Source organism: Astatotilapia calliptera, chromosome 16, assembly GCF_900246225.1.
Source record: "Astatotilapia calliptera chromosome 16, fAstCal1.2, whole genome shotgun sequence".
Lineage (NCBI taxonomy): Eukaryota > Metazoa > Chordata > Actinopteri > Cichliformes > Cichlidae > Astatotilapia > Astatotilapia calliptera.
The window spans coordinates 7,898,728-7,926,009 of NC_039317.1; the positions used below are offsets into that span (position 1 = coordinate 7,898,728).

The window sequence follows — 27,282 nt, forward strand, 5'->3', positions numbered from 1 at the left end:
TATTTGCAAAATAGTCACACTTTAAAACAAAATTCAAATAGAAAACAGAGTATTTACAATTTCCCAGAATCATAAGTAAAAAAAAAAAATCATTGATTAAAAATGTTAGCGCATACATTTTAACCTAGATTTTTATGCAGCCTCATTTCATGATGTTGTTTTTACAAATAATATACATAAATTTAAAAAATCATCATGAATGTATACTTTTCTGGTTGTTCCTCTTTACAGTTTTTACATGTTAATTTATATATTTTTTCTACATATTTACAAGTTTAATCATACATATGTACATTTCCTGATATGCCTATCGCCCAGTGTCAGCTGGGATGTTGAGGATTGTGGTAATAAAATAACTGTACGACCATTCAAGCTATTTTCATCTGCATTATTTTTCAGGCCCCTTCTGTTACTGATTGTCAGCAGTTCACATACAAACTGTGGACAATTCAGACACTGCACTGATCTGTCCATGACCAGCTGTCATCTTTAGCCAATACTTTCCACATTTCTTACACTTTTTTTATACTCATTGCAATGTGTTACTTGAAAAGTTCCACAGAAGGTAAAGGTGACATCTCTGCTGAGAGAACATTTGGAGTTGCCTGTGCTGTAAACTTGACTCAGGGTCTTGGTGTCACTGCTTCTGATAACAGTGCCCACGATCTACCTGTGAGTGAGTAAATGCAACTGCCACATTTACATTAGAAACCAGGTACTCTCTGGTTCAATATCTGACAAACACAGATCGCCATCAGAATTACAGAAAGGCGATTGTTTCAGGATACACTACCCTCTTGCCCCGGACAGGCATGTGATACCTCAGTTCCTTCCAAAACCTAGAGGAAGGGGAGAGGGATGTTGACAGCTGTGAGTCTGTTCCAGTTTTTTCTGCATCAGCTCCACTCATGCACGTCTTCCACCTTTCCCTCGTCCTCTGGTTCTTCCACCAACACACGGCACCCTGCTTCTTCCTCAGATGACGCACTGACTCTGGAAATAGAGCCAGTTGAGCAGGCGTGATCTCCTCCAGCTCAACCAGAACCACCTGCAAAGCAGAGCTTAGATTAGACTCGGTGGAATGATTTAATACACATTAGGCAAAAGGGTATCTTTCTGTTTAAAGTTGTAGTTAGAATCAGATACAGGAAATAAACTCTGGGCTCTGAACTTCACATTAATCAGTAATTCTGCATTCACTTCTTACATTTATCATTATTATTTAATATTTTTTGATTTTGGGATAGAAGTACAGTCAGTACTTATGAAATGCCCATCAGTCCTCCTGTTACACTCATGTTTAACATCACAAAATTTAGCACAGAAATAAATTTCTCAGCTGCCTCTTTAGCTGATCAGTTAGCTTGATATAGGTGAGAATGGAAATCCATACTAAAAAAATCTGATCAAGATCGGAGCCATATGAATTTGATTTGGGCATCTGCATCTAGCTCACACATCACAAAATATTATGATGTTGTAATATTTTTCCCTTATACTTATCTATCTATCTGTATGAAATACAGACTTATACAAAATTCATGTTTTTACATGAATAATTATGTGTTGTTGTCATTTTAGCCCATTCCTTGTGGTTTTAGGGAACACAAAGACCTCATAATGTCTGTCATACACTACGGGTCAAAAGTTTTAGAACACCCCAGTTTTTCCAAGTATTTATTGCAATTCATTACATTGAGGTCCAATGAATAGCTTGAACTGGTGCAAGGGAAGGGCTGAACTGTCAGAGGCTTAAAAAAAAGGTAAGGTTAACCAAAACTGAAATATAATGTGCATATCAGAATTATACAAAAATCGTGTCGCCTTTTTCAGGGGACACAATATATTTTAACAATTTAAAGCTGTTTTGCAGCAATTGAGATTAATCAAGCTTGATCAAGCTGAAGCTAGTGCAACTGATCAAGCTAGTGCAACTAATTCCTACAGGTGTTCCAGTTTTTCTGGATTACTTACAACCCCCTCTGTCTGCATAAAAGCAATGTTGGAACACACTGTGGTACCAAACCCTCGTGAGCATCTGTGAACAGTATTGTACTGCAGATAGTGGTGTGTTGCTACAAAAATGGCAAGAAAAAAAGGCAATTAACAATGGAAGAGAGACAGACCAGCATAACACTTAAAAATGTAGGTCTTTCCTACTGAGAAATTACAAAGAAAGGTTTCAGTGAATAAAGTTTCCTTCACCATCAAAACGCACTCAGAAACTGGGGCAAATGCTGACAGGAAGAGGTCTGGCAGATGAAACGCCGCAAATGAATCAGAGGACAAGTTTCTGAGAGCTAACATCTTGTGTGATAGGTGGCTCACAGGACAACAGCTTCAAGCACAGCTCAATAGTGGCCATAGTAAGTAATTTCAATTGAAGAGTTTGAGCTTCAGGGTTGACTGGATGAGTTGCAGCAAGAAAGCCTTTGCTATGACGTCAGAATAAGACAAAGAGGCTTGCCTGGGCCATGAAACACCACCATTGGACTACTGAAGACTGGAAGAAGGCATTATGGACTGGTGAATCAAAATTTGAAATCTTCACGAACATCGAATTGGCGAAAGGATGATTCCAAAGTGTGTGGTATCAACTGTGAAACATGGAGGGGCAAGTGTGAAGGTCTGGGGCTGTTTTGCCAAATTCATGGTCGGTGACTTGTACAGAGTGAGAGGCCCTCTTAACCAAAATGATTACCACACCATTGTGGAGTGCTATGCAATACCCTCTGGTATGCACGTAGTAGGGCAGGGGTTTATCCTACAGGAAGATAATGACCCAAAACACAAGTCCAAGCTATGCCAGAACTGCCTTGGGGAAAAAGAACGAAATGATAAGTTTGAAAACATGGAGCAGACAGCACAGTCTCCAGACTTAAACCCCATTGAGCTGGTTTGGGATGAACTGGACACAAGAGTGAAAGCAAAGCAACCTACAAGTGAACTGAACTGCAACAGATATGGGAAGAACTTTGTGAAGAATATTTGATTTTTATTGTAGAAAGAACGCCACGGGTGTGTTCAGCTATCATCTACCAAAGGTGGCAACTTTGATGAGTCAAAAGTTTTGGTCTATAAATTGATTCCATGCTTTTTTTTTTTTTTATTGCTTATTTTTTACTATGCTTTTATTTCAGAGTGCATGAAACATTAAACAGCATCATTTTCAATAAAAAACTGGAAAAGTTGGTGTGTTCAAAAACTTTTTACCGGTAGTGTACATAAGAATGGACCTAATATGTACCTGTGTGCCAATTTTTGCTCAGCTCCTGATCATGTAGGAGTTCATGTTTAATAGCGAGATGTGCAATTGCCTCTGTTTGACATTAGTCTGATGTCTGGCAGTTTTTTCAGAGACGTGCCTCTGAAGAGTGTCTATTTCCTCACCTTGAGGGAGCCCTCGATCAGCACTCGGTGCATTGCTGCCACACACTCCAGCTGCTGCCTTGTGTCTTTACAGACTTTATCACCAACATCAGAGCTTGTAATGCTAAAGCTGTCACTGGCATTTCTTTGACTTTCATCATCGCATTCACCGCTCTTAGAAATGTTGTTATTATTACTGCTGGTGCTGCTTGTATGTCTTTTGGTGGTAAAAGAGGAAGCAGTGTAGAGAAGGAGGACACGGCGGCTGGCTTGTATGTTTTCTTCAACAGAGTCCACCATAGCTGCAGGAGGGAACAAATAATGAAAACACACGGTTAGAAAATAGGAGCTAAATAAGGGAACTTAAACTTAGCTATATGCAGCTCTAACAGTTATATTTAGAAGTTTATTCCTTTTTAAACTGAAAAGAAGTAAATGCAACCATCGCAGCAGACAGCCAAATTGCCTTTCTTCACAAGCTAATGCAATGCTACTTTTTAACTGCATGAACAAAAAATAAATAATTTGGCTTTGCCACATATTTTCTACTTAGGAAGTCACATCAACAGGCAAAATATTTGAAAATGAAACAAGCTGATGTGTACAACACTGGGGAATTCGTCTGTGTTTGTGCATTTCTAGCTAGCAGTTATTGTTGACCGCCCTGAAAAGGCAAGACAAGATCACCACAAAACAACTTATATAAATCCTTTCTCATATATACTCTATCTCATGCAGTTTCGTAAAGGAAGAAAGTGAAGACAAAAAGAGGCTAGCTTTTACCACCTACAGCCCATGGTATTTACTTAAAAATACACCATGACCAGCTAAATGAAATGCAAACAGAAGCTTTTTGGATAGTCTTTCAAGATTTTAAGCTTGCTACGTGTAAAACAGCCTAATAATATTTAAGATCTTGAAGTGATCTGCCAATAATGGGTGGGATAAAAAAAAATCACAAATTAATTTAAAGAAAAGCATGAAATTGTTGTTATTATTATTTTTTATAATACTAAATGCCAGTCCTTCTTCAAACAGTGCAAGTTAGGCTCTGTGGTTTAAAAAATGGCTCTGGGCCACATGTCTCCGTACTGTTTGCTGTGGGTAAATTACCTTGCCCAGGCAGGCAGTCACGGCCTGCTATGAAGAGTTTGTAGTCACAGGCCCTTTCCAACACATGAGGCAGTGTTTGAAGGGCAAATGTTTCCACATCCTTGCTGAATCCGAGGTCACAGGGCTGTGGGTATGCCACATAGGCATCGTAAAGCTTCCCATCCAAGTCTAACACAAGAAAAGGAAAAGTTTATGACATGCATAGTTTCGACTAAAACCCTCAAAATTTGATCTTTCAATTAAATATTTAGAGCTGTCATCTATAAACTCAGTTATTCTAATTATTGCTGTGTTCATGCTTTGCAACAAGAAGTTAGATTTATATTGTCAGACAGTGTGCTACCAAGCAGGCAGGGACAGGTACATTGCATGTAATTTATTGCAAAATGACCCCAAGACACCAAGCCATCGGGAAACCGGCAGATATGCCTGGAGTTCACCGAGCATGTGCAGCTATCCTGCATTGTTTCTTAGACTGGAAGCAAATTGGAGACATTATGTCAAACATGTGTAAAAACATTTAAATTCACTGAATAAATTCAGCATGAAACAATTTGTTCAAGCAACAGTGTAACAAATAAATAAATAAAGTTACCAATATGCTAATTGATGATGACAGCAAACAGTAGCTACGTTAAAGCTAATGTTCAACGTAGCTACTGCAATTGCACTTTCTTTTTGAGGTGTTACCACATCAAACTACGTGCTACTTCTGTGTTTCGCTATCTGCATATACGATTTCACATATGTCAAACTGTGTGGGTAACGCTGTTTTCCTTCTTGTTCGGGTTTTCAAACAGTACTTTTCTTACTGATTCAGCCGTGGATGCTTTCTGAAGTCTTAAGAATCATCGACTTTTAGCAAAAGCAGTCCAGTGTTTGCTATCCCTTTCTTTCATAATCAGCAAATGACATTTGATGAGAAGCAGAGTAAGCAGTCCTGTGGTTAGCTTGTTTCCTTTGTTTGTTCTCGCTGCTGACACATGCAGAGTTTATGACTCTGTAGGTTGTCGTGAATATGTGGGTACTGTGTGTGAAGTAAAGGTGCAAGCTGAAAACATTGCTTGGGGTATTTCCATTGTTAAGTACTGTACTGTTAGATGACATTATTGTTGCTATTGTTTTCTGTTTATAATACGTAAATCAATTGCACATTAATAACTACAAAGCTGCTGAGAACTTACCTTTATTTTTGTAAAAGACTGGAAATGCTCTCCTGAACCACAGCACTATTTCAATCTTAAAAAGGTAGTATAGGGTGACGGTGATGATAAACAGAACCATCATACCACCAAGCACAGATCCGATAGCTATGGCACTTGGATCTGTGGAGATGAACAGCAAACATACCAGACATAAAATTTTAGATTATATATTTGCTGCTGATGCACTGGCTCCAAATTCATTATGGCTTCAAATGTCTAAAAAATTACTTTTCAGTCAAATTAACATTTATATGAGATTTAACTGGTATAAAAACAGCATAACATAGCAGTGTAAAAATGTAACTGTTTTTCAGCTACTTCCTCTTGTAATGTTCATATTTTCACCAGCATCTTTGAAAGCATGAAATTTTGCCTCTGGTTTAATTATGTATATTGAGTAGATTGAGCAGGCTGAACAGCTCCCTCTGCTGGTCATAGTTCTAATAATGCCTCCGAGAACTACAATTCATGCATGTTTGTAACAATTTCTAATCTTCTAGAAATAATACTTTAGATATAGACTCCTTTGTTATTTTGTTTGTTTGTCTGAATATTTGATGCTATGCTAAATGCCATAGCATTTAGCATAGCTAAAGAAGACAACAGAGTGTAAATAAAGTCATAGTAAGACTTTATTTACCTTGAACATGGCTCTGTTATCATGATACTAAATGTTTCTTACATGAGCCTCGTTTGCTCTTTGAGGCCTCGCCAAATCCTGGGTTTTTACTGTTATACAGGTGATTTCTTAGTGAGGTACATTACCATGATGACTTATTAAAATATGTAAAATTGTGAAAATACTTATCAAAGCTTGTTATTTGATTGACCTCAAAAGATTTTCAGATTTTCATTTTGCTGTGCGTTTGACTAAAGCGGTGCAGGTTTCATACTAAGTTATTAACAGTTCCAAGTCATAACAATTACTGTATATGAACAGTTCATTCAGCTATTTATTCAGCTGTGGGACCCTAACAGCAATTTGACTGCATTGCTATTATGAACTGTGTTCATTAAGTAGAAAGTTTGCTAATGTGTTTGGTTTAGCTGGTGGTTTAACACCTATCAAGAGGCAAAACATTTACATTGAAGGCAACATTTTCTGTATTGTAATTAACTAATTCTTATTCATGTATAAGATAATCACTTAAATGAAAAGATTACTTGATTAAGTAATTGTGAGTGGTATTCTCAAATGTAAAGCTTTGATTGCTCAAGGTTAGAGACAAACTAAAATATCATGTTTAGGGGAGACTCTGTTTTTACCTTCTGGTTGCAGACTGAAATATCTTTCAGGAAAGCCCCTGTCACTGTACGCACGGCAGGTGTAGTTGACGTAGAAGTCCTCCTCCCTTAGCTCAGAAAATATCAGCCAGGTCTCTAACCACGCACCTTTACTGGAGCCATTTTGGGGCAGCAAACTGTCGAGGACAATCAGATGAAACAGTTAAAAGGTGATGTGACAAAATGCCTGTTAAGGCAGGAGTCTCAAAAGACATCAACTCTGAACATTGGTTCACTGATAAAGCAGATCAATTAAATAGATTTAGAGTAAAAAGGTACTGACCGCTGTTCTAACATGTGTACACGGTGAGAGGTGTTAGTCTCAAAGAATCCATCTTTGTCCAACCAATAAATATCAACGATAGGCTTCCCAACACCCGGCACAAACACCAGGCACCTTTTACTGAAGTTGTACCCTGAAAACATGCGCAAAACAGTGACTCAGTATAAACATGAAACTGTATATTTAGCATTTACTCTCCCTGCAGAAGTCTGTGACTTTCAACCCAATATGTTGGCCTAAATGAAGCCTGAGATACATAAATATGAAATCAACAGAACACCACATTTCTCAGAAGATCTTAGAGGACTTACCGCTCTGTGCTTTGATTACATCATTGGAGGGTTCATGCACTTGTGGAACCAAAGAGTAATCCCCTGAAACAGAGAACATCAAATACTGTGTAGCTTACAGTAGAGGTTGAATAATCACAAAGATATAATGGAAATTGAATCATATTTCTCTTTCGCAGTTTTACAGTAAGCAAACCTAAGAAACCATTATTACTAACACAACTGATGTTTCTTTTTCTGTTATTATTTTTATTGTTAAAATGAAGCGATTATGCTTTTTTCACCGGATTTTTGTCAACGTACAGTAGTGTCAAGATAGTCTTTGAGGCCTTTGGGCTGGGATGTGTTGGGCAACCGTGATTCTGTCCTTTCAACTGCGCTCAGTATAGAAGTCACGATACCTCAGCTCGCTTGCAAGTGTTTGGGAGCTGTTCTGTTCTGTTTTGTTTGTGTTTGAGGGCGTTACTGTATATGCCTGACTAACTGAAGTGGATATCACGGTCAGTTAGCAGTCAAACATAAACCTTGCTTGAATAACAGAACAAAGACACAGCTGCCCTTCTCAGCTGTGTGGGGGCTCCTGACGAGGTCTTTATCTTGTGTAGCCCAAGGCAAACACAGTTTTTGTTTTGTATTTCCCCGTCTTGTGCCACATGCTTGTTCAAGATATAACATAACAATTTTCACTAAGTGAATCTGTGAATCATAATTTGAGGTATCTAGGTGCTAACCTATAAGCTACATGAGGCTTAGCGGGGGATAATTATGACACAGTCAAACCCAAGTAAATGAAAACCAAGTTGAGTGCTCGGAAATACCAGCTTTATGACTGAAGAGCATTGTGCACATCTATACAGTTACTTATTGTATCATCACTGTTATTTTATAATTCATCTTTACATATGGACAAAAAAAAAAAATCACTCTGTTGTCTTCTTCCTCTTTTTTCAGCTGCTCCCTTCATGGGGCGCCACAGCAGATCATCTGCCTCTATCTCGCCCTATCCCTATTGCCCCTTTCTGTCACACCCACCCTCCACATGCCCTCCTTCACTACATCCATGAATCTTCTCTGTGTTCTACCTCTTTTCCTCCTGCCTGGATGCTCATCCTCAGCATTATATGTCTAACATAGCCCCTTTCCCTCCTCTGCATGCGTCCAAACCATCCCAGCCTTTCCTCTTTACATTTATCTCCAAACTGTTAACATTAGCAGCCTCTCTGATATGTTCAATGCTAATCTTAATCATTTTTGTCACACCCAGTATAAACCTATATAGATCTTCAAATCCCCCAGCTCGGCCTCCTGTCTCTTTATCATTGCCACCATCTCCAAACCGCCATTATCATTATCTTCCCTCCAGTCAATACTTCCATTGCTCTAGGTTGTCTTCCACCTGCTCCCTGCTCTCACTACAGGTCTGCAAACATCATAAATCACATCATCATAATCCTGTCTGACCTCATCTTCAGCCTGTCCATTACTATCGCAAACAGCATGGTCAATCCCTGGTCCCACCCCCACCTTAAACACCTTCTATCACTTCGAATGCGCCCCGCACCACTGTCTCGTTGTCCTCATACATGGCCTCCCTCACATACTTCTTCACCATTCCTGACTACGTCATTCAGAGCCAAAGTTCCTCTCCTAGCATACAAAAGTATGTCATCTGGACCAACTGCCCTTCCACACTTCATCCACTTCATAGCCCCCTCACTTCATTTCAGTGTTTCTCTTAATCTACAATCTCACCTTTGACCTCTGCGCTAATAGTCTCTGACACAGATCCTTTGATGCCACCCAGGGTGAATGTCAGAGTACAGGTATAGGTGCCTTTGTGTTGAAGGTCCACACTGGTAATTTTCAGTCTGGTACCCCAGTACTCATAGCTGCCTGTTCCGTCCTCTATGGGATCACAACCCTAGAGGGAGAAACGCATAAGTCTTTTTTCAAATTAACAATGCATGAAGAAAAATGTTAACTATTTAAATTGGAGAACAGTTTACAGCCACTGGGATAGTTTTGATGCTCCTAATCTGTTCAGATAGACATTTAAAGAGTTCCATGATTTTTAATATTATTAAACTGTTTGTTTCCCTTCCACAAAATTAAAGGGCACGCACACAAACACACCGAGACTGGGATCTGCTGTCAGTCAAATTGCAATTTTTAAACACTCGTATCTCCCCAGAGTTTCAATACATTCCTGGTATTGATAGAAGTTGGAATAGTGGTAGTAAATAGTTGAGGCTGCAGCTACTGTGCAGTCTCTCCATTAAAACCATTAGGTTTCATGCAGCACTCAACAACAATTCTGGAGAACTCACTCTGTACCACTTGATGGAGGAAGAGATGTTGTAGCTGTTCAGCTTATTCATTTCGTTCTTCAGAGGGCAGCTCAGATTGTCAGTGACTCCTTTTGTAAGTGGCTGATAAGCTTTCCTCGGCCTTCCACATTCTCCTGTAGGTCTTTCATCCACCACCAGTCGGCTGGCCTGCCTGTAGCAGTGGGAAGGAGTCCTGTTGGGAAATTAAGCAGAAATATTATAAATGAATAGATAATTGGGCACACTCGCCCTGGCAGTGACGGTCATTGTTTGACCTTCTCCACAGTCAAAAATCAAACAATATTAATATTAAATTTGTTGGAATTGTAAGGGATCTTGATCTTAGATTTTGAAAATCTAAATCTAATTCTGTGTTGGGGATAGATAATATTGCAGCAGTGCCGCTGCACGGGAGGCGGACGCACCTGAGCGGAATCCGGTTGTTGTTGTTGGAGTGTGTGGCTGCAAGCTGCAAAGCTGCAGCCCGTGTGTGAACGGCAATCGGAATAAAAGTGTTTGAAAGTACTGAGATCTGGGCGGTTTCGTCATTCTCCTATTATAATTTCCAATACAGTAAAAGCCATAAACCACTCTGTGTTCACTGTGATTACTGATAGATCATGGAGGCAGTTCGATGAGTTGTGTAAGGTGTAAATTAATACTGTGTTCTACTCATTTCTAATATTTCTACTTCTACTAGTGCTTCCTACCTCAGTATGGTCACATAATCCCCACTGTCATTCATGGTTACATTGAGAATCCACAGAGTCTCCTCGTGCACCAGGATGTGACCAGTCTGACTGCTGATTTCTTGGCCTGACACCGAGTTGTACCACGTGATGTTGTACGGGACAGTTTTGAAATCAAAGACGTCTGAGGACACCAGTGTGCTTCTCAGCATAGCCACATCTCCAGGAACAGAGAAAACCCTCTCAAACTGGAGTTTGTAGTCAGTACAGTTCTCTGCAACATACATGTAAGTGTGGAATAGAGAAAATAGTTATTTAACCTTTTATTGCTGAGAAATCAAACATTTCAAAGTCAAATATAATGTTGTTATTTGTTTGAAATTAATTGAATTGAACTGAACTGAACTGAGATGTGACATATTTCCTGCTCCATGTGTTTTTACTTGAACTTTCCCAAGCAGAGTTAAAAATCAGTGTTGTTGTAATTCTATCCCTGGCCACAAGAGGGCAATAAAATACTTCAGATCATGCTAGTGGCTCAAACTGCAGCTTGGCAAAAACATGACATATGATAAATTTACAGAAACATTTAAAAATTTGTTAATGTGTTCAGTGTGTGTGTGTGTGTGTGTGTGTGTGTGTGTGTGAAGCAGTGTTACTCAGCTCACCCTGTTCAAATCCGCTACAGATTCCACACAAACCAAGGAAAAACACAAGGCTTGCCAGTGTTGAACTTGAACCCATGGCTGAAAAACAAAGATACAGAACATTTAGAAGTGAACATGCTAAGAGTCACAGCAAAAACCTGAAATGGAAATCAGCTGACCTAGTGCCAGGTCTTCCTGCGTCTTTAAATTACATCCAGAGAATGTGAAAAGCCCAAGAGCCTTTAAAATCCAGCAAAAACCAGAGAAACTGAAAGAGCTAACTGTACACTGCCTGATATTTTCTCTCTCCTGCTCACTTCTCCTTTCTCACGCCATCTAGCTCCTTCTCTTGATCGTGAATGACTAGCGCTCTGGTATTTGAGGAGCTGCGTGTGTAAGCCAAAATGCTGCGTAATGCTTTATGACTGGAAGCAGACCCAGAATTCCTGATAACAGTCCAGTGTTAAGTGTTGCTCCCTTGGCCAGCCTCTACATTTTTGCATGGAATGTATTAACCCCTCAGGAGGAACTGAATTAAAACTGGTGAATTTGTATGAGTGTCGGACAACATCAGATTTGTTGCTATGCAAATCATACCCCCAGACAGTAAAGTGTCAAGTGGGACTAAGTAAATGCACAACCCAAGCCTCCATTAATTCGCCAAAAACACATAAAATAAAGTTTACTAAGATAAACAAAGATAGTCGCCATTCTTCCGAGGTTTCTTTACAATTATCCACTTCTAGAACAGTTTGGTTGCCCAAACTTTTTAACGAGCACAAAAGTGATCGTTTGCCAAAAACTGATTTCCAGTGTTGCCGTGTGTGTGTTTTTTTGTTTGTTTGTTTTGATGTGTAATGTCTTTACTTATATTGGTAAGTAGATTTTAGTGAACAGGGTTTACGGGGTTATATATAAAATTTTAAAATGACCTGTTTCTTTAGTATCTTTATGACTCTGCGTTATTGTACCAACATTAAAACCAATCCAGTCCCCTTTTGGCCACTAAAAATATCTTTATGGAACTATTGTTATATAGTTGCAATTTCTGCTATCCTCTTAGTCACTTTGTCAAAAACTGACTGCGGCTTCTAGCTTGTGATACCAATGTTGTTTTGTGGCTCAAGATGACTTATTTTATATTATTGAGGGATACATTTGATATGCTTCGCTGTTTAAAGGCCAAAAGTTTATTCATGGCAGTTTAAATACTTGTAATTACTTTTTGGCAAATGCCAGAAATCAGTTTTTGGCAGACGATCACTTTTTGGCACATCGGTAGCCTACGCCCACTTACACACACATGCAGCGTAATGATTGTTTACGCAGGCAAGCTTGACCTTCAAAATAAAAGCACCACAATTTGAACTAAATAAAATAACAAATAACAAATCCCACTTTAATATGGTCATTGGTTTACTGAAACCCACAATTGCTCCTATCGCATCCACCGTGATGAGTGCGAGTGTGATTATGACTGTTAAAGTGTTGTACGAATATGAATGTGAATGTGGCTTGTAGTAAAAAAGTGCGCGCTGAGACCGATTTGATTTAACTGCATGCGTCCGTAGTTTTAATGTGGTTGTTTACACATAGTGAGGTAACCTGGTAACCTCGACAGATTGCGGCTGTTTAGCCCGTTGTGTTTGGCACTGAACATTTGATCTAGTTTTAAACAACATGTAAGCAGGGACTGTGTTTACAAGCAGATAAACCAGAGTTTGTCTTCAAAAGGTGCAAAATGTGGGCCTGTACAGGGCAGGGGTGCCACCAAGGGGGTCGCTGGGCAACCCCCAAAATTTGCTGCCCCGCCTTAGTGCCTCCGGGCAAGACTGCCCTATGTTGGTAATAATGTAATAAGGTTGCAGACAAGCTGGTGCAAATCCCTGGACAGATCACTGGTGCATCTCAGGGCATAACATAACATAGAGACAGGCAACAGTTCACACTCTTGCCTGATCTAATATTTATGATTCTAATTCTTATATGATTGTAATATTTATTTGTCTTTCCTGACCAAGTTTGCTCTTAACCCTGGAGAACCAATGGGGCCAGAGCCAACCCCATTGGCTTACTAGGGAAACCATGGGGTCAAATTTGACCCCATGGTTTCTCCAGGGTTAAAGGATAACTCCATTCTGGGAGAGCCGATGCTTCTGCTCGGCTCTGCTGAGAATCATTAAAACAATGGTTGAGACTTCCAATCAATCAATCAATCAATCAATCAATCAATCAATCAATCAATCAATCAATCAATCAATCAATCAATCAATCAATCAATCAATCAATCAATCAAAACAGATTATTATGGATTTTAAAATCTTATTTGGTTTTGATATGTACCTATTCTTAGTGATATCAGCTGATATCGACAATTAACCAGGCAGAACATTCATTTTGCTCTTTGTCATACTTTTTCAAGTAAACTATATTTGCCGACAGCATATTAAAACTGGAAATTCTGGTTTTATGGTGTGTCACCCCTGTATGGCCACCTCTATGAAAACATTCTGGAGGCGACAGGGACACAGACAGAAGGGCAGGGTGTGGTCGAGTGAGAGCGAGGGCGAATGTAAAGAAGGTGCAGTGCTTGTTACAACCACGGCAGTGAATCAGAGAAGTAAAATGTTACGGTCCCAGCAGTTACTTTTTCAAGCAGAAATAAACACGCCCACACCTCCCAACAAGCCAGAGGGATGGTCTTGCTTCACCAGCTTTTGTGTGAAAGTAACCATAACTTAGTTCCCATGTGTAAAAACAGTGGATTGAAGGGACCTTTTAGTTCCCTGAATCAGCTCCTGTGACTGAAAGTTCCAGAGAATCTGAGTTGAAGCCCAGCATATGACATTTTCTAATAAAGAAGCAATAAAATTTAAAATCTTCCCAGGAATTCAGTACCAGCTTTAAGTGCCGTTAGAAGCAACATCTGGGTTTTTTCACACCTGAGCACCTTGTTTCTTCTGGCTGACATCAGTTCATGAGTTTGCATAAATGTGCATGGTTTTCTCATCAGTTCAGTGTGGTTTACGCATATGTCTGGGCAATTATTAAAACCAATAGAAGACCAGAGAAAATGGCATTTAACTTAGAATTACATATTACCAGCCTTTCACTGAACTAGTACTGGTATTACACAATCAGTCCAGTCATGAGTCCAGTCATCAGGTTCAGTTACAATTAAAGTACACGACTAAAGCAGAAGGCAGACATGAGTGTACTGAGTAAGGAGTGACTTACTCGGTACATTTTCTACATGGATCTGAATCAAACATGCTGATTTACTGAGTGATTAACATCTTAACAGATCCATTCATGTTTGATCCAAAATGACTGTTACTGCTGGTTTTAACTTCCTATTGAATTATTTGCATGGATGTGGTTGGAAAGCGCCAGAGGAAAAAACAAAACAAAACATTGCTTTCCTAAATATGGTACAGAAACCTGTCATTAACAGCACACAAGCAGTTAAAATAAAATCTCAATTGTTTCATAAATTCCCCTCACCCCCACCGACTTCATCCACCCATCTTCTGAAACTCTGTATGAATAGTAGTTTAGCATACATGCTTGAACTGGTTGAAACAGCAGCTGTAATACTCTGTATGAGGTCACGTTCAGATGAGATTTAATGACAGATTTTTTTTCTAACATTGTGTGACTTCACACCCGCAGAGTCTGTAGCTGCAGATAGTGTGGAAACTTCACACAAAACAAGTGCAGTGCTTTCCTGTGTTGAAAAGGTGATAAAATATAGAAAAAAATAAAAGGAAATATAAATTTAAAAAAATGACAGATATTAAACAAATGTGTGTGCCAGTCCCGGCTTTCATGATATTGTCCCCCCCTCCCATCAGTAGTAATTTAAAAACGTTTATAATGCTTTAACAGCTTTGGGGCAGAAACTGTTTTTAGTGTATATGACCATGATTTCATTGCATTGTCTACCCGATGTTTCGCGATGGTCCGATAATGAATCTATCAGCACATCTTGAGTCGTTTGCAATTTTAAGTAAAAAGAAATAAATTGGTACATAATATCACAAATCGGTATGGTAAGTTTTGACAATCTGCACCAAGGCAAGCAAAGGCTTTTAGAAGAACACAGTAGCAACGAAATGTGTGCAGCTGCTGTGGGAAGAAGGAAAGGAAATGATCGAAACCTCAAAATTCTCACCTGTGTATCACGATACAGGAAGAGCTACTGCTGATGGGAAAACTATAATGAATGGGAGATTGCTTGTGGTTAAAGAGGGCTCCAGTGAACGCTGTGAACGTGTCTTAACACTGAGTGGTGTTTGTTTAGTTTTGTTTCATCAAAATGTTTCACATCTTTCTGGGAAAAATGTAACCAGTATGCAGTGTGACACCACAGATAAAAACAAGCCAGTGCCTTCAATAAGTGTTATCCTGGGTTCACAGGCCAACCGTCAAAGGCAATATTGGTTGGTATCGAGACTTGGCTAATATTAGTGCTTTTATTGTTGGCTTGTGTTTTTTTACACTGCATGCAAACCACACAGGATCTCGATTACACGTGCACTTTTCAAGTGGTTGTTGTTTGTTTTGAGCAGAAGCTCTTCTGAAGAAATCTCGTTTCTAAGAAGAAAAGGTTCACAACATTTTGACTGTGAGAAACAGGCATGCAAAAGCAGGCTCCATCTATCTAAAGCTTATATTCACTCAGTTTTTGTTCATAAAAGCAAAACAAATCATGGAAAATAAGCACGGCTTAAAATAAAGTTGGCTAAGTGGTCTTTAGATTTAAACAAAAAATATTTTCAAGGTATAAAAGGAGAACTGAATTTTAATTCATTTTAGACCCAATATCTGTGTCTGCTTCCAGTGCATAGTTGAGCTATTTAGACAAGTTCAGGCAGAGAGGGGCGAGCGTGGGAAGAAGTGAACTGGTTCATCAGGTCACGCTGCAGACATGAGGCTGAAGAAGACAGAAACGAGTGAGTCACCGGAGGTGTAAACCAGCAGGCAGGTCAGGGATCCCAGAGGTTGGCTGCGCAGTGGATTCAGACTGAGCTCATGTTTACCAAAAGTCAGATGACGCTTAACTTTTTCTTTCTTACTGTACTTTTGAATGACTCAGAGCCACACATGCACTCTTTGTGAAATGGTGGTGTACCACCTTAACTCCAAATAGATTTATAGTTGTGTAATATTACACTTTTCAGCACCTTATCTTGGTACCACTTTCACACATTACTGGAAACATCCTTAACTGCAGACAATGGCTAATCAGTGCAGCTCAAAATATTGCTTCCTGGCAGGAAAGAAGCAGGTTTCCCAGCCAAGATCTGCCTATTTTGAGCACTATTTGGGTTTTTGGAAGAGAAATTCTCTATCATTTTTGTCATTGGCAGTGTTGCAAGATCTACAGTTTATGCACTATTACAGCTACAGTCAATAATAAACTTCAAGCGGACACCTTATGCTCTTTATTTTGCTTTTTCCCCCTCATAAATACTCTGTAATAACTGTGGAAGCTCACATTAAATATAGTTCTCAGTAAAACAAAAGTAGAGATAAACTCTTTTTCAGTCTTTGGTCTACTTTAAGATCTTCAAGATCAGGTAGAAAGGGATCATCTATAATAGCTCATAACTGTTTAATATTCGCTGGGAGCTATTTGACTGTTATTCAGAGATCACACTCCATCTACAAAGGGCCACACAGCTATGACATACTTGTGACATGCTAGCTTCACCATGCACAGTTCACAGCAGACCTCCCATATGATGTAGCCTTCACAGATGCCAATGACAGTATTTATACTTTTGTGTATCGTGCACCTCCATTACTTTGTATTGTCACTGCCAAAAGGCTATATAGTGAAGTTTTCTCTTCAATTCGATCTATTCTCGTTCAGTCAATTTAACACAGGACCATGAATCCAGCGTGAGGCACACAAATCTGCCTTTGATCACAGTGTATCCACTCGCTTGCTGTTCAGACCTTTTGTTTGCAAGGGGTAGCCAATCAGAGCAAAAATGACTTAAAGGGACAGGAGCTAAAACACCAATACTAAGCAGTTGTACCAAGACCCACTATAAGATAAATGACTATTCTGAATAATGTCATTAGAGTTCAATAATAACAATAATAATAATAATAAAAGTTTTGGATGAATTAATCAGAAAGCATTTTGAATCTAAACCTCCCCGATTAAGTTTCAGTCAAGGCACAAAACAAGAAAGTGATGCAGTTTTTCCAGAGCAAGCAGCACTAAAGATGTCTGCTTCTGGGAACAGATGGTGGAAGGAGTGAATGGCTGATGAGAATATCGTTATCATAGTGTTGATAACCACTTTAGGGAAGGGCGCAAGAGGAGCAAGGCTGCTGGAAATCATTTCGTATCTTAAGATATCTTAAAGCAATAATCTACAGTTTATAAAATCTGCTAATCATCTTCAGCACGACCTTTTCTGTTTGCGTTCATTGGACAAAGTCAAGCTGTATGTTGTAAACCACAGCAGTGTTATTGAAAATGCTTGCATGGCAGAAAACTTACAGAAGCTGTTGGGAAATGGGCCTCGCTAACGGACCAAATTTGTGCAATGTTTAAATTTCGCTACAGCAAACTGACAGAGAGGAACAAGCGTCTGTTTTCTGTTTACATTTGGTTAAATGTTCATTTGGTCTACAGATCTGTTCAGTCATGTGAACTTTGTCCATCTGTTTATAGGGCAGCGATTGCCACATACACTGAAGAGCGGTCACAGGTGCAAGGTACTGATAACACGAACATCTCAGGAAAAGACAGACACTTTACGTGCATGCGTAGCTCAGGATTTTACTTTCAATTCCATGTTATGTTGGAATTAAATTAGTTTGTCAGCAGGTTTGGTGTAGCAGCTTAAAACTGCACGAGCCTGAAACAACAAGTGCTTTCTGTAGGGCAGTCAAATATTTAAAATCAAGGATGATGTGGAAACAAACAGCAGTGAGCTCAGCAGTGATTGGCTTTAAACAGAGGTTGCAAACTTTGTATGCGTCACCATAAACATACAGATTCCGGTTGTGATTCAGATAAACGTGCAACAGCAACAAAATGTTCTTTCAACTGCTGTTAACAAACAGCTCGCAGCTGTAGGAGACAAACTCTGGACTTCAGGAAGGGAAATATCACAATACTCAAGCACTGCTCAGGGTTCATCTTTTTGACTGACTGATCAGTCGAAACCAACATTAAGTTGCTAAAGTTTGTCCTTAAAAAAATTCTAAGCAGTATTTTAACTCATTTAAATGTTCATGTTTACTCAATTTCAGTTTGCTCTTCCTCCAATTTGCCTTTAACCTCATTTAACCCCATCTTGTGAATAGTTTGAACAGCACAGAAATGTTTTGGAGAAACGTGGCAAATGTCAGCTTTTTAACATTTCCATGTTCCTAGAATGATGAAAAAGTCCTTAGCTAAGCTAAAACAACAAACTTTTTTTTATTTTAAGGGGAAGAGGATGTGATTTCAATGGAGAATTGAAACCCAGATCTTCAATGAATCGCATCAACCAGCAATAAAAGTAACAACTTGCTCACAAGACTGACACACCCTGTAGGTCAGTCATAAAGATGACTTATTTATCTTTGAGCACACAGCCTAGTGTGCTCAAATAACGCCTAAGACTTTTGGATTATTTTCCTTTGTATAGTTGTTGTGGATTTGTTAAAATATGCAGAGGAGGAGAATCTGTGCGCCTGTTCTTGCACCTCCAAGTTTCTACCTTCTGTTGCTGCTTTTAAATCCAATAAATAGTGTTTGCATTCTCAAGCGCCACCTGAATTTCATGGTTTGCATAGCCTTTCCTAACCAAATATCTGTATTTTTATATTTATTAATTATTTAGGTTTTTATTTGCACCCAGAGAATTTTCTGCACTCTAATTCAGGATGCTCACGCCTCTTGATTGTTAAGCATCAGATCAGACTATTTTCACAAGCTGAAAGGAAACACGCTGTCCTTAAGAACACTTTGAATCTTGTTCTCATGTTTGCTAAACCAAGTTATTTTTAACCATGTCTGAGAAATTCTGTTTTAAATTAAAGATGCAGTATGAGGAAGCCTTCCCGGAAATGTGAGGATGACCATCCCTGCTGGCCTGATAAGAGACGAACAATGTGGGAATTTTCTAATATAAATGACATTTCAGCCCTTAAGAGCGCAAAGGGAGACGTCTCAGAAATAGTGATGGAATAGTTTTCTAAAACTAGCCTGCAGAAACCGTGCCATCCTTGAACAAGGGTTAATGGCTTAAGTTTAAGACATGGAGCTTGTGGGAGGTTATCAAAATACATGACTCATTTAGCTCTGAAAAAGGGAAAGCAACGGGAGTTACCCTTCCTTCAGCCGAGCCTGAGAACATGAATAGTGTGACTGTGTTTTTTCACATTGTGGAAACAATATTGCAGGTAGTGTGAAATGGTAATTTGTTTGTGCTTTTTGGTTTGAGGTGAAATCCTCAGTGAGAAGGCTGCTCTCGTTTTTTTCTATTGTGGCTCTGTTATTTTTCCTCTAAGCTATCTACCTTAAACATGCAAGAGAACATAATGTAGAAGGGTCTAAATGTCCAAGTAAACACAGTTTCTAAGAGCAGCAGTAACATACAGCTGTGAATGAGCCAGGTCTTCCGGTTGAGTGAACGCTGGCGCGACTGGCTGCCGCTACTCACCGGCCGCCACTCACCTAAGTCCACCCTCAAAACTCATCTGTTTAAAATTGCCTATTCTTAAATTTCTGTATGTTTTAACTTTTATCTTCTATTTTTATCATTGTGTATATTTCCAGTTTTTATCTGTTGTACAGTGTCCTTGGGTGCTTTGAAAGGCGCTATTTAAATAAAATGTATTATTATTATTATTATTATTAAACTCGAACAAACTGCAGGCTTGGGAATGCAGATGAATGCTCCAGAATTACAAGATTTTGTTCAGGGATTATACTGCGTATCCACATGAGAAGCTGAAGCCTACAAGTGTTTTGTTTTTTTCCCTTTGCTGTCAAATCACTGTGTACACTCCCTGCAGTCCCTGCCTTAAGCAAGCTGTGCCTGCTTCAATTTCCTCTTTTCTCCTCCTTATACTAATATTTGACAATTTGCTTAATTTCCTCCTGCATCAGTCTAGCCTATCCCTCATCACCCTGCTCTTTCAACACAGAAATATTCATAGGCTATTGTTTATGAAAATATCCCAACCAGACACCCTCTCATACATCTGCAGGTGGATTGTTCACAGTTCAAGCTTGGTGTTTAAGCTGCTGTTTATAGAGCTGAACCAAGTGTATTGACTAATCCCCATATGCATCATTTATAATGCTAAAGAATAAATCCAGTGTCCTCTTTCTTAGCAGGAGAGTCAATGTACAGTTGATGTAAACATGGGGCAATAACCTGTTTTAACACAACAGAAAAATGACTGAAGTCCCACACAACTTTTTCTTATTTTCTAGCCAAACCACTGTGCATATGTTACATCTGCAGCAGCCATCTACATTTGCTCTTGGATTAAAACAAATAACAGTTATAAATAACTGTCCAAACTCCCGAGGGAGGTAGAAAGGTCTAAAGGGGAAGGACAGAAGCTGAAATATCCGCACAACATGACAAACAAATGCCTCTCTGTGTAACTCTTGAACTGATTTGACGATATGCATTTCAATACATTATTAAATCAGAAAAACCTTCCCTAAATCAAATCTCTCATTCCTGTCATCAAAGCCTTCATTGGGTATATTTGTGCAGGGTACTGATAACACACAAAACAAACAGCACTGTGGCTACAGGAACCTGTTATAAATGTTGACAAAGTTCAGTCACGGTAATGCAGGAAGAACTCCTACATAAGCTTTGGAGATGACAAACTGCGAGAAAACCGCACAGTACAACCCACACTGAACAACCACCCAGAATGCACCTAAATGAATCACTCCTTTAATGTGAGGTTTTTGATTTGGCATGAAAATCGTCCCTTTTTCTTCTCATCATCTGTCAGTTTTATACAAGAAAAAAGGTGTCAGTATTGCTATTCCTGCTCTATGAGATCTATCCATCGCTCAAAAATCAAACATTTGTGTTGGCTGCAGTGGGCATCTTTACTATAGTGTGAAAGGAAGTGTGCCTCCTTTGTGGTAAACATTACAAACGCACTTTTTCGAAAAAGTAAACAGGCGAATGGTAGACCTCATATTTCTAAGAATTCGAGCACCGAGGCCACATTCAGTGGCAGAGTTTGCCCCAGAAAAGTCAGAAATTATTAAGAACATAAACAGCTTAGGAACAAGTAAGTGGTAAATATTGACTCACCTAGGAAAAAGAGACACCGAGGCACAACACAGGCGAAGGAAGGATGAGACAGTTTACTCGACACGGCAGACCTAAGAGAGGAAATCTCACCTCTGACCCTTGCATGCAGAGAGGAATCTCAAACGTGCTGCCCAGCCGGTGACTCAACAGCTTTGTTCCACCTCCACAGGACGACGCACAGACACAGAGGAGGAAGAGTGTGTTTGGATTGCACCTCTCAGCTCTCTGTTCTCCTTCCTTTGCATTTCAACACAGCGTTAAATCAGCTAAACCTTCCCGAAATCAAATCCCTCACTGCTATGTTAACTAAAAATAACTTATTCTGGTTCACTAACTGTTAACCAGAAAAAACGCCCATAACATAAACACGGATGTTAAATATAAACAATATATTTAGTTGCTCATATTGTCTACAAGAGCATAAGCACATTTATATTTGTTGTTAAATATGACTGAAAACTCACTTTTCATTCACAGGATATTTAACTGTTGCAAGATTTCAGCAAGAAATGTGAAATCTTTGTGTTGTTTTTTTCCGCAAAAGAAAAAAAGTCTTTGCTTTCAAAGAAATGTCTATAATGTAATGAATTAACAGAAGAACTAAATTCACCCTAAGCATGTTTAAAACGCTTCATTTTACTTTGGCGGAAAAGAAAATACACGCTATTATAGTTCTAATTGAAAAGATTAAGCCAGAAGAAGCAGAAAGCAGAAAAACTGTATATCCTTACTGTCAGATTTAATGAGGACGAGACCCCAAAGCAGGACTACAAACAAAAAGCGAAAAAGCAGGGAGCCAGAAAATCAAATACACAAGACACAGTTCTGGGATCAGCTCGGCATTGAGGCAAGCATGGGGAAGATGGCGGTTCGTACGGCCGGCCAGGTGGCCAATCGTGCAGATAAAGCAACTCTGTGGGCTGCCTGAGAGACCAGTGACTGAAACCCTCTAATGGTTTGAGTGGTGACAGGCATTGGTGATGGGACACGTCAGGCAGATGGACAACATGCCAGCAGTGGAGGTTCAGTGAGAGACTGTGTTGAAGGAGGAGAGGGGACTCCTCTAGAGGCTTGTGTGGAAGCCAGCGATCACTGAGACAGAAATACGCTGAAAGATGGATGGGAGCCCAGGAGCTGAGATGGAGCAATCACATGTCGCAGCAGGTGGTTGACAACAAGAAGGCTGATGCTGACAACAAAGGAGACCCTGGTGTAGGCTTGGGGGTAGGAACAATGTAGGAACTCCACAGAAGGCTCAGCAGGTATCTGCATTTAAGACAGAGACCCTTATACTCAGGCTGTTTGTTTGGAACTCTTGGATTCAGGATTGTGCTCACACACTTGCAGAGACGAATCAATGGACTCAAGCTGAGACGCAGGTGGAGAGGGACCCTTGGACTCGGCATGTTAACGGCAGTCAGGGTGCCATTGCCTGTCCTCTAAAGGTCTGTGTATCCCTTCATGGATATGTCCCAGATTATCACTGACCCACCGCCAAACCGGTCATGCTGGATGATGTTACAGCAAGCAAAACCTTCTTCTCCACAGCTTCTCCAGACACTTTAGTGTCTGTCATATGTGCTGAGGGTGATCCTGCTCTCATCTGTGAAAAGCACTGAGCATCACTGGTGAACTAACCAATTCTGGTATTCTATGGAAGATGCCATTGTTTCACTGTTGCCCCTCTAATGCACCTGTATTTAATTTAACATCAAAGCAGCTGAAATTAATTAACACCCCCCTCTGCCACTTAACGGACAAGATCAATATCGCAGAGGTTTAATTGCCTTGATGCTGAGTGCAACACAATGCAAAGGAGGAAAGACATCAGTAATGATCACAGAGAAGCAACTGTTTCAGCCCGTCAATATTAGACGGGTTATAAGGCCATTTCCAAACAATATGAAGTCCATCATTATGCAGTGAAAAGATCATTCAGAAATGGAAAACATTCAAGACAACTGCCAATCTTCCCAAGGAGTAGACGTCCCAGCAGATTCATCCCAAGATGCTCAGAGAAACTGTAAAAAAACACCCAAATAACAACCCCCTGTCTAAATCAGAGACAAACAGCTGTTTATGTTTTTAAACCCATTTTGCACAGAGAGGCATTTTTTGAAAAATGTATTGATAGCAATGTTGAATATTATTACACAGGAAAAAAAAAACTACACGTAAAATAATTACACCGTGACGCCTCTGCCTTTGTAAATGGAGGGACAGTAACTGCGTGTTTATATGTAAGCGTGTAAAACCTGCAGATAGTCAGATTAACAGTATTTTGTCTCTATCTGCCATTCTGCAATTCCTCTCATGTAAACAATAACGTGGCGCACAGCGTGACATGAAAAAAGGCACATACCTTTGACGCTGCGTGACGAACTCTGTATTCCTCGTCCACACGGAAACGCAAAAAAGGAGGAAAATCTCAGTTTTCGCTGATTCGAAACGGCGTTTACGTGTGGATGAAACAGCTGCGTTTTCAAAAATACCCGCGTAGGTGCGGACGTAGCATAAAAGAGTTAGTGGTTTATTTATTGCAGTTTACTTGTATTTGCTTAATTGTTTACTAAATGTTTGAGGTGTGAAATAAACCGCAATGGAGCAAAATATGGGTGTGTGTGGTTGGAGGATGTGTTTGTGCATGCATGCGTGTGCGTGTGGGGGGCGCGAACATTTTTCATGTAAAACAAAGGGGGGCCCAGCAAAAGAAGTTTGGGAACCGCTGCATTAAAGCATTAATAAGGCAACCACGTGTTTGTGAATGTCAAAGCACACAAACCACAGGAAGGCATCCTTAAAACATGCTTCAGCATATCTGTGTATTCGGCACTTGACTCAGATAACCTAGAATCCGGACATACTGGGTCCTAACTAGAGCCCATTCAAAAAGTTGAGATGAGGTAGTCCATCAAAGCAACAAATGATAAGGGGAAAAAAATTCCTCCAGAAATTCAATTAAAGTCTCTTGAGTCAAGCCCAAAGCAATTATACAGAGGTGTGAAGCCACACCCGGGCTTCCCCAGTGGATAAAGGAATCCCCATGAGCCACAGCCATTCGTCAAGATATGAGTCAAGCCCTACATCGAGTACAATCCCTGAGTAAATGTCACATTTTCAAACAGGATGTGCTGTGAGAAATGTGTACCAGTTCAAAGCTACAATTCAGCAGTGAGACATATCCCGAGCTCACGCAGCAAATGTTCTCTTTTCTGTTTAAGTGAGTAACCTGAAGGTTTTTTCCCTTTTTCTCTGCCTACTCACTGTGTAGACTGTTGGTGACTTGTGATATTGTATTTACAATTTTCAGGTATCTGTACTTTACTTGAGTATTTCTTTTTCTGGCAACCTTTTGCTTTTACTCACTACATTTACATAAATATCAGTACCTCAGCGCCTAGCTAGCGTTACAGAAGAGGAGCGATTATAAAAGAAATAACGCTTTTTAACCGTTTGTGTGCAGTTTGTCTCACAGTCTAGCTAAAGGTTCAGCTGTTGTATTTCAGATGGAGAGAGAAGAAAGAGAGCTAACGTCACTCAGAGATAGAGAAAGATAAGAAAGACAGGACAGGAGAGGAGAGGAAGGAGAGAGGTTAGATGTAAAGGTAGGGGCTGCTAAGTGATATTTCATAAACTGGAAATTTCAAATGTTTTTAAATCAGATATTGGGTCTGTACATGAGACATTATATTTTTTCATATGTGAAACGTGCTGCAAAACAAACTGAAGTAGACGAACTATGTTATTTAAAGGTTGCATGACAATCCTCTACAGCAGGGGTAGGCAACTCCGGGCCTCGAGTGCCAGTGTCGGTGCCAAGTGGATCAAGGACACATCTAAAACCTGCAGGACACCGGTCCTCGAGGCCTGGAGTTCCCCACCCCTGCTCTACAGGTTAGTGCAGGATAAACAGGTTAGTTTGCAGTTGTGGACATCCACAGAGGGCAGCAGGTCAGTTGATTACAGCCTGCACACTAAGAAAATCTACTGGAGCTCTCAATAGAAATGATTGTGACTTATGATTCTTTTCCCCACACTGAGCCATTAAAACAATTTAAGATTTCACCACATCCCACCAGCAATGTTGGGAAAGTTACTTTTAAAATGTATTCCATTACAGATTACAGAATACATGCCCCAAAATGTATTCTGTAACGTATTCCGTTACGTCACTCAATGAGAGTAACGTATTCTGAATACTTTGGATTACTTAATATATTATCATGCTTTTTACAACTACGTGAATGTACTATTGCTGTGATTTATTACTGTTACTGAAGGTCCGCGGGTCCGAACCATAGTAAAGGGACCTCTGGTGTTGGGCTCGTAGCCGAAAAATAGCTTTACTTTGTTGTCTGGGTCAAGTTTGCTAGCGAGAGACAGAGAGAGGAGTTGAAAGGCTACTCCAACGGAACTTATTGTTTCGGAGGAAAACATGAACACAGCATACAGTCTAGTCGTAATAGCTTACTTACAACTGGGCTCGTCAGGCACTCTTCTTGGCTGCAGTGGTTATTATTATATTTACATGCTTCCCGCTCCCGTTTCTGCTACGATAACTACTTTTCCACTCTCCTTTTTCTCCCTCCTCGCGCTCACAGACACATAACGGGTATGGCAGTCCATTCTCCCTGCAGCACGGACTACACTGCCCATAAGGCTACATTCTTTAGGGCTATGCCTGTAGCATTCTGCCTATTAGCTTAGCACAACAACAACAACAAAAAGGCGCTCTCTCACCCAGGAAACACACAGTCACAGAGAGAGCGCGTGTCGCCCTGTAACCATGGCAACCGTAACTCTGCCGCCTGAAACAACAGAACATAGCTGTCAAACCAAACCCAAACAGTCCTGACCCGCCACAATATGAAACAGGAAAATTCTGCTGTGTAATCCATTTATTTCAACAAAGTAACTGTATTCTAAATACGTAACGGCGGTACATGTATTCCGTTACTCCCCAACACTGACCATTGTACTCCCATCCTTTATCCAGCCGCTGGTCTGCCATGTTTAAATGACACCGGTTAAGAGGGAGCATGCCAACTGCATTTGTGAGCGTGTTTGTGGGCGTGTGCTTGTGAGAAGAAAGTAGCTTAAATAAATATCACGTGTTTTTTCTTTATTTCTGAGTCCTCTGTTGGTTTACTTCAGGCTCCAGTGAGCAATGCTTTTGTAAAATATCTGGGCACATGTACGTAAAAGCATTAAAAGTAGGAAAATCATTTGAATCTGTCTCTTGAAGGAACAGAAAAAAATGTGTTAAAGTCTGTCTGGCGCTTACGTCACCGACAGGACTTCGTACCAAATCTGTTTTGGTCAACATGACACTGATCTAGAAATGAGACTGTGTTGAGTGCCACACATGCAGAAGCATCATGGATGATTAGAGTTCAGAGGTTTTGATGTTATGGTGTTAGATACCATTGTTTAACACAGGAAACTCACCAGACTGCTGTTATGTCAGTCCTTCTGTCAAGGCAACCGCCTCCTTAGTTTACGTGAAAGTCTTGTAAAAACATCTTAAGGTGGAAACAAAAAAATCTCATCTTAGACGTGTCCTTCGCAGCTCATACTTCCTCTTTCTGTGAGGACTTAAGCACATGTGGCAATTTCCTTTTTGGGAGATATTTTGAAAGCCAAATGATGTCCTAACATGTTGGGCAATCTTTGGGAGGAGAGCGTGCTGTTCGTGTGATTCACACATACACTGATCTCTTCCACGCCAATTACTGTGGAGCACCTTTTTAGTTCTTGTTAAAACAATC

At 39.9% G+C, this 27,282-nt stretch overlaps 1 protein-coding gene across 5 annotated transcripts; it reads right to left on the bottom strand.

Annotated features, from left to right (window-relative positions):
* LOC113007562 (interleukin-1 receptor-like 2) lies at window positions 1-27,131 on the bottom strand. 5 transcript variants are annotated; one of them, XM_026144274.1, is made up of 12 exons: window positions 26,963-27,131; window positions 11,229-11,306; window positions 10,582-10,834; window positions 9,872-10,064; window positions 9,297-9,465; window positions 7,566-7,628; window positions 7,255-7,387; window positions 6,954-7,108; window positions 5,667-5,807; window positions 4,483-4,650; window positions 3,391-3,671; window positions 1-1,048 (listed from the first exon to the last, which is right to left on the bottom strand). In XM_026144274.1, the coding sequence occupies exons 2-12, from the start codon at window positions 11,302-11,304 to the stop codon at window positions 761-763; spliced, it is 1,920 nt and encodes a 639-aa protein (XP_026000059.1). In that variant the 5' UTR covers window positions 11,305-11,306; window positions 26,963-27,131; the 3' UTR covers window positions 1-760. The 5 variants fall into 5 exon arrangements, with proteins under 5 accessions (XP_026000059.1, XP_026000062.1, XP_026000061.1 ...); XM_026144277.1 differs by lacking the exon at window positions 26,963-27,131 and adding an exon at window positions 25,990-26,123; XM_026144276.1 differs by lacking the exon at window positions 26,963-27,131 and adding an exon at window positions 21,605-21,875.
* Window positions 27,132-27,282: the final 151 nt, after the last annotated feature.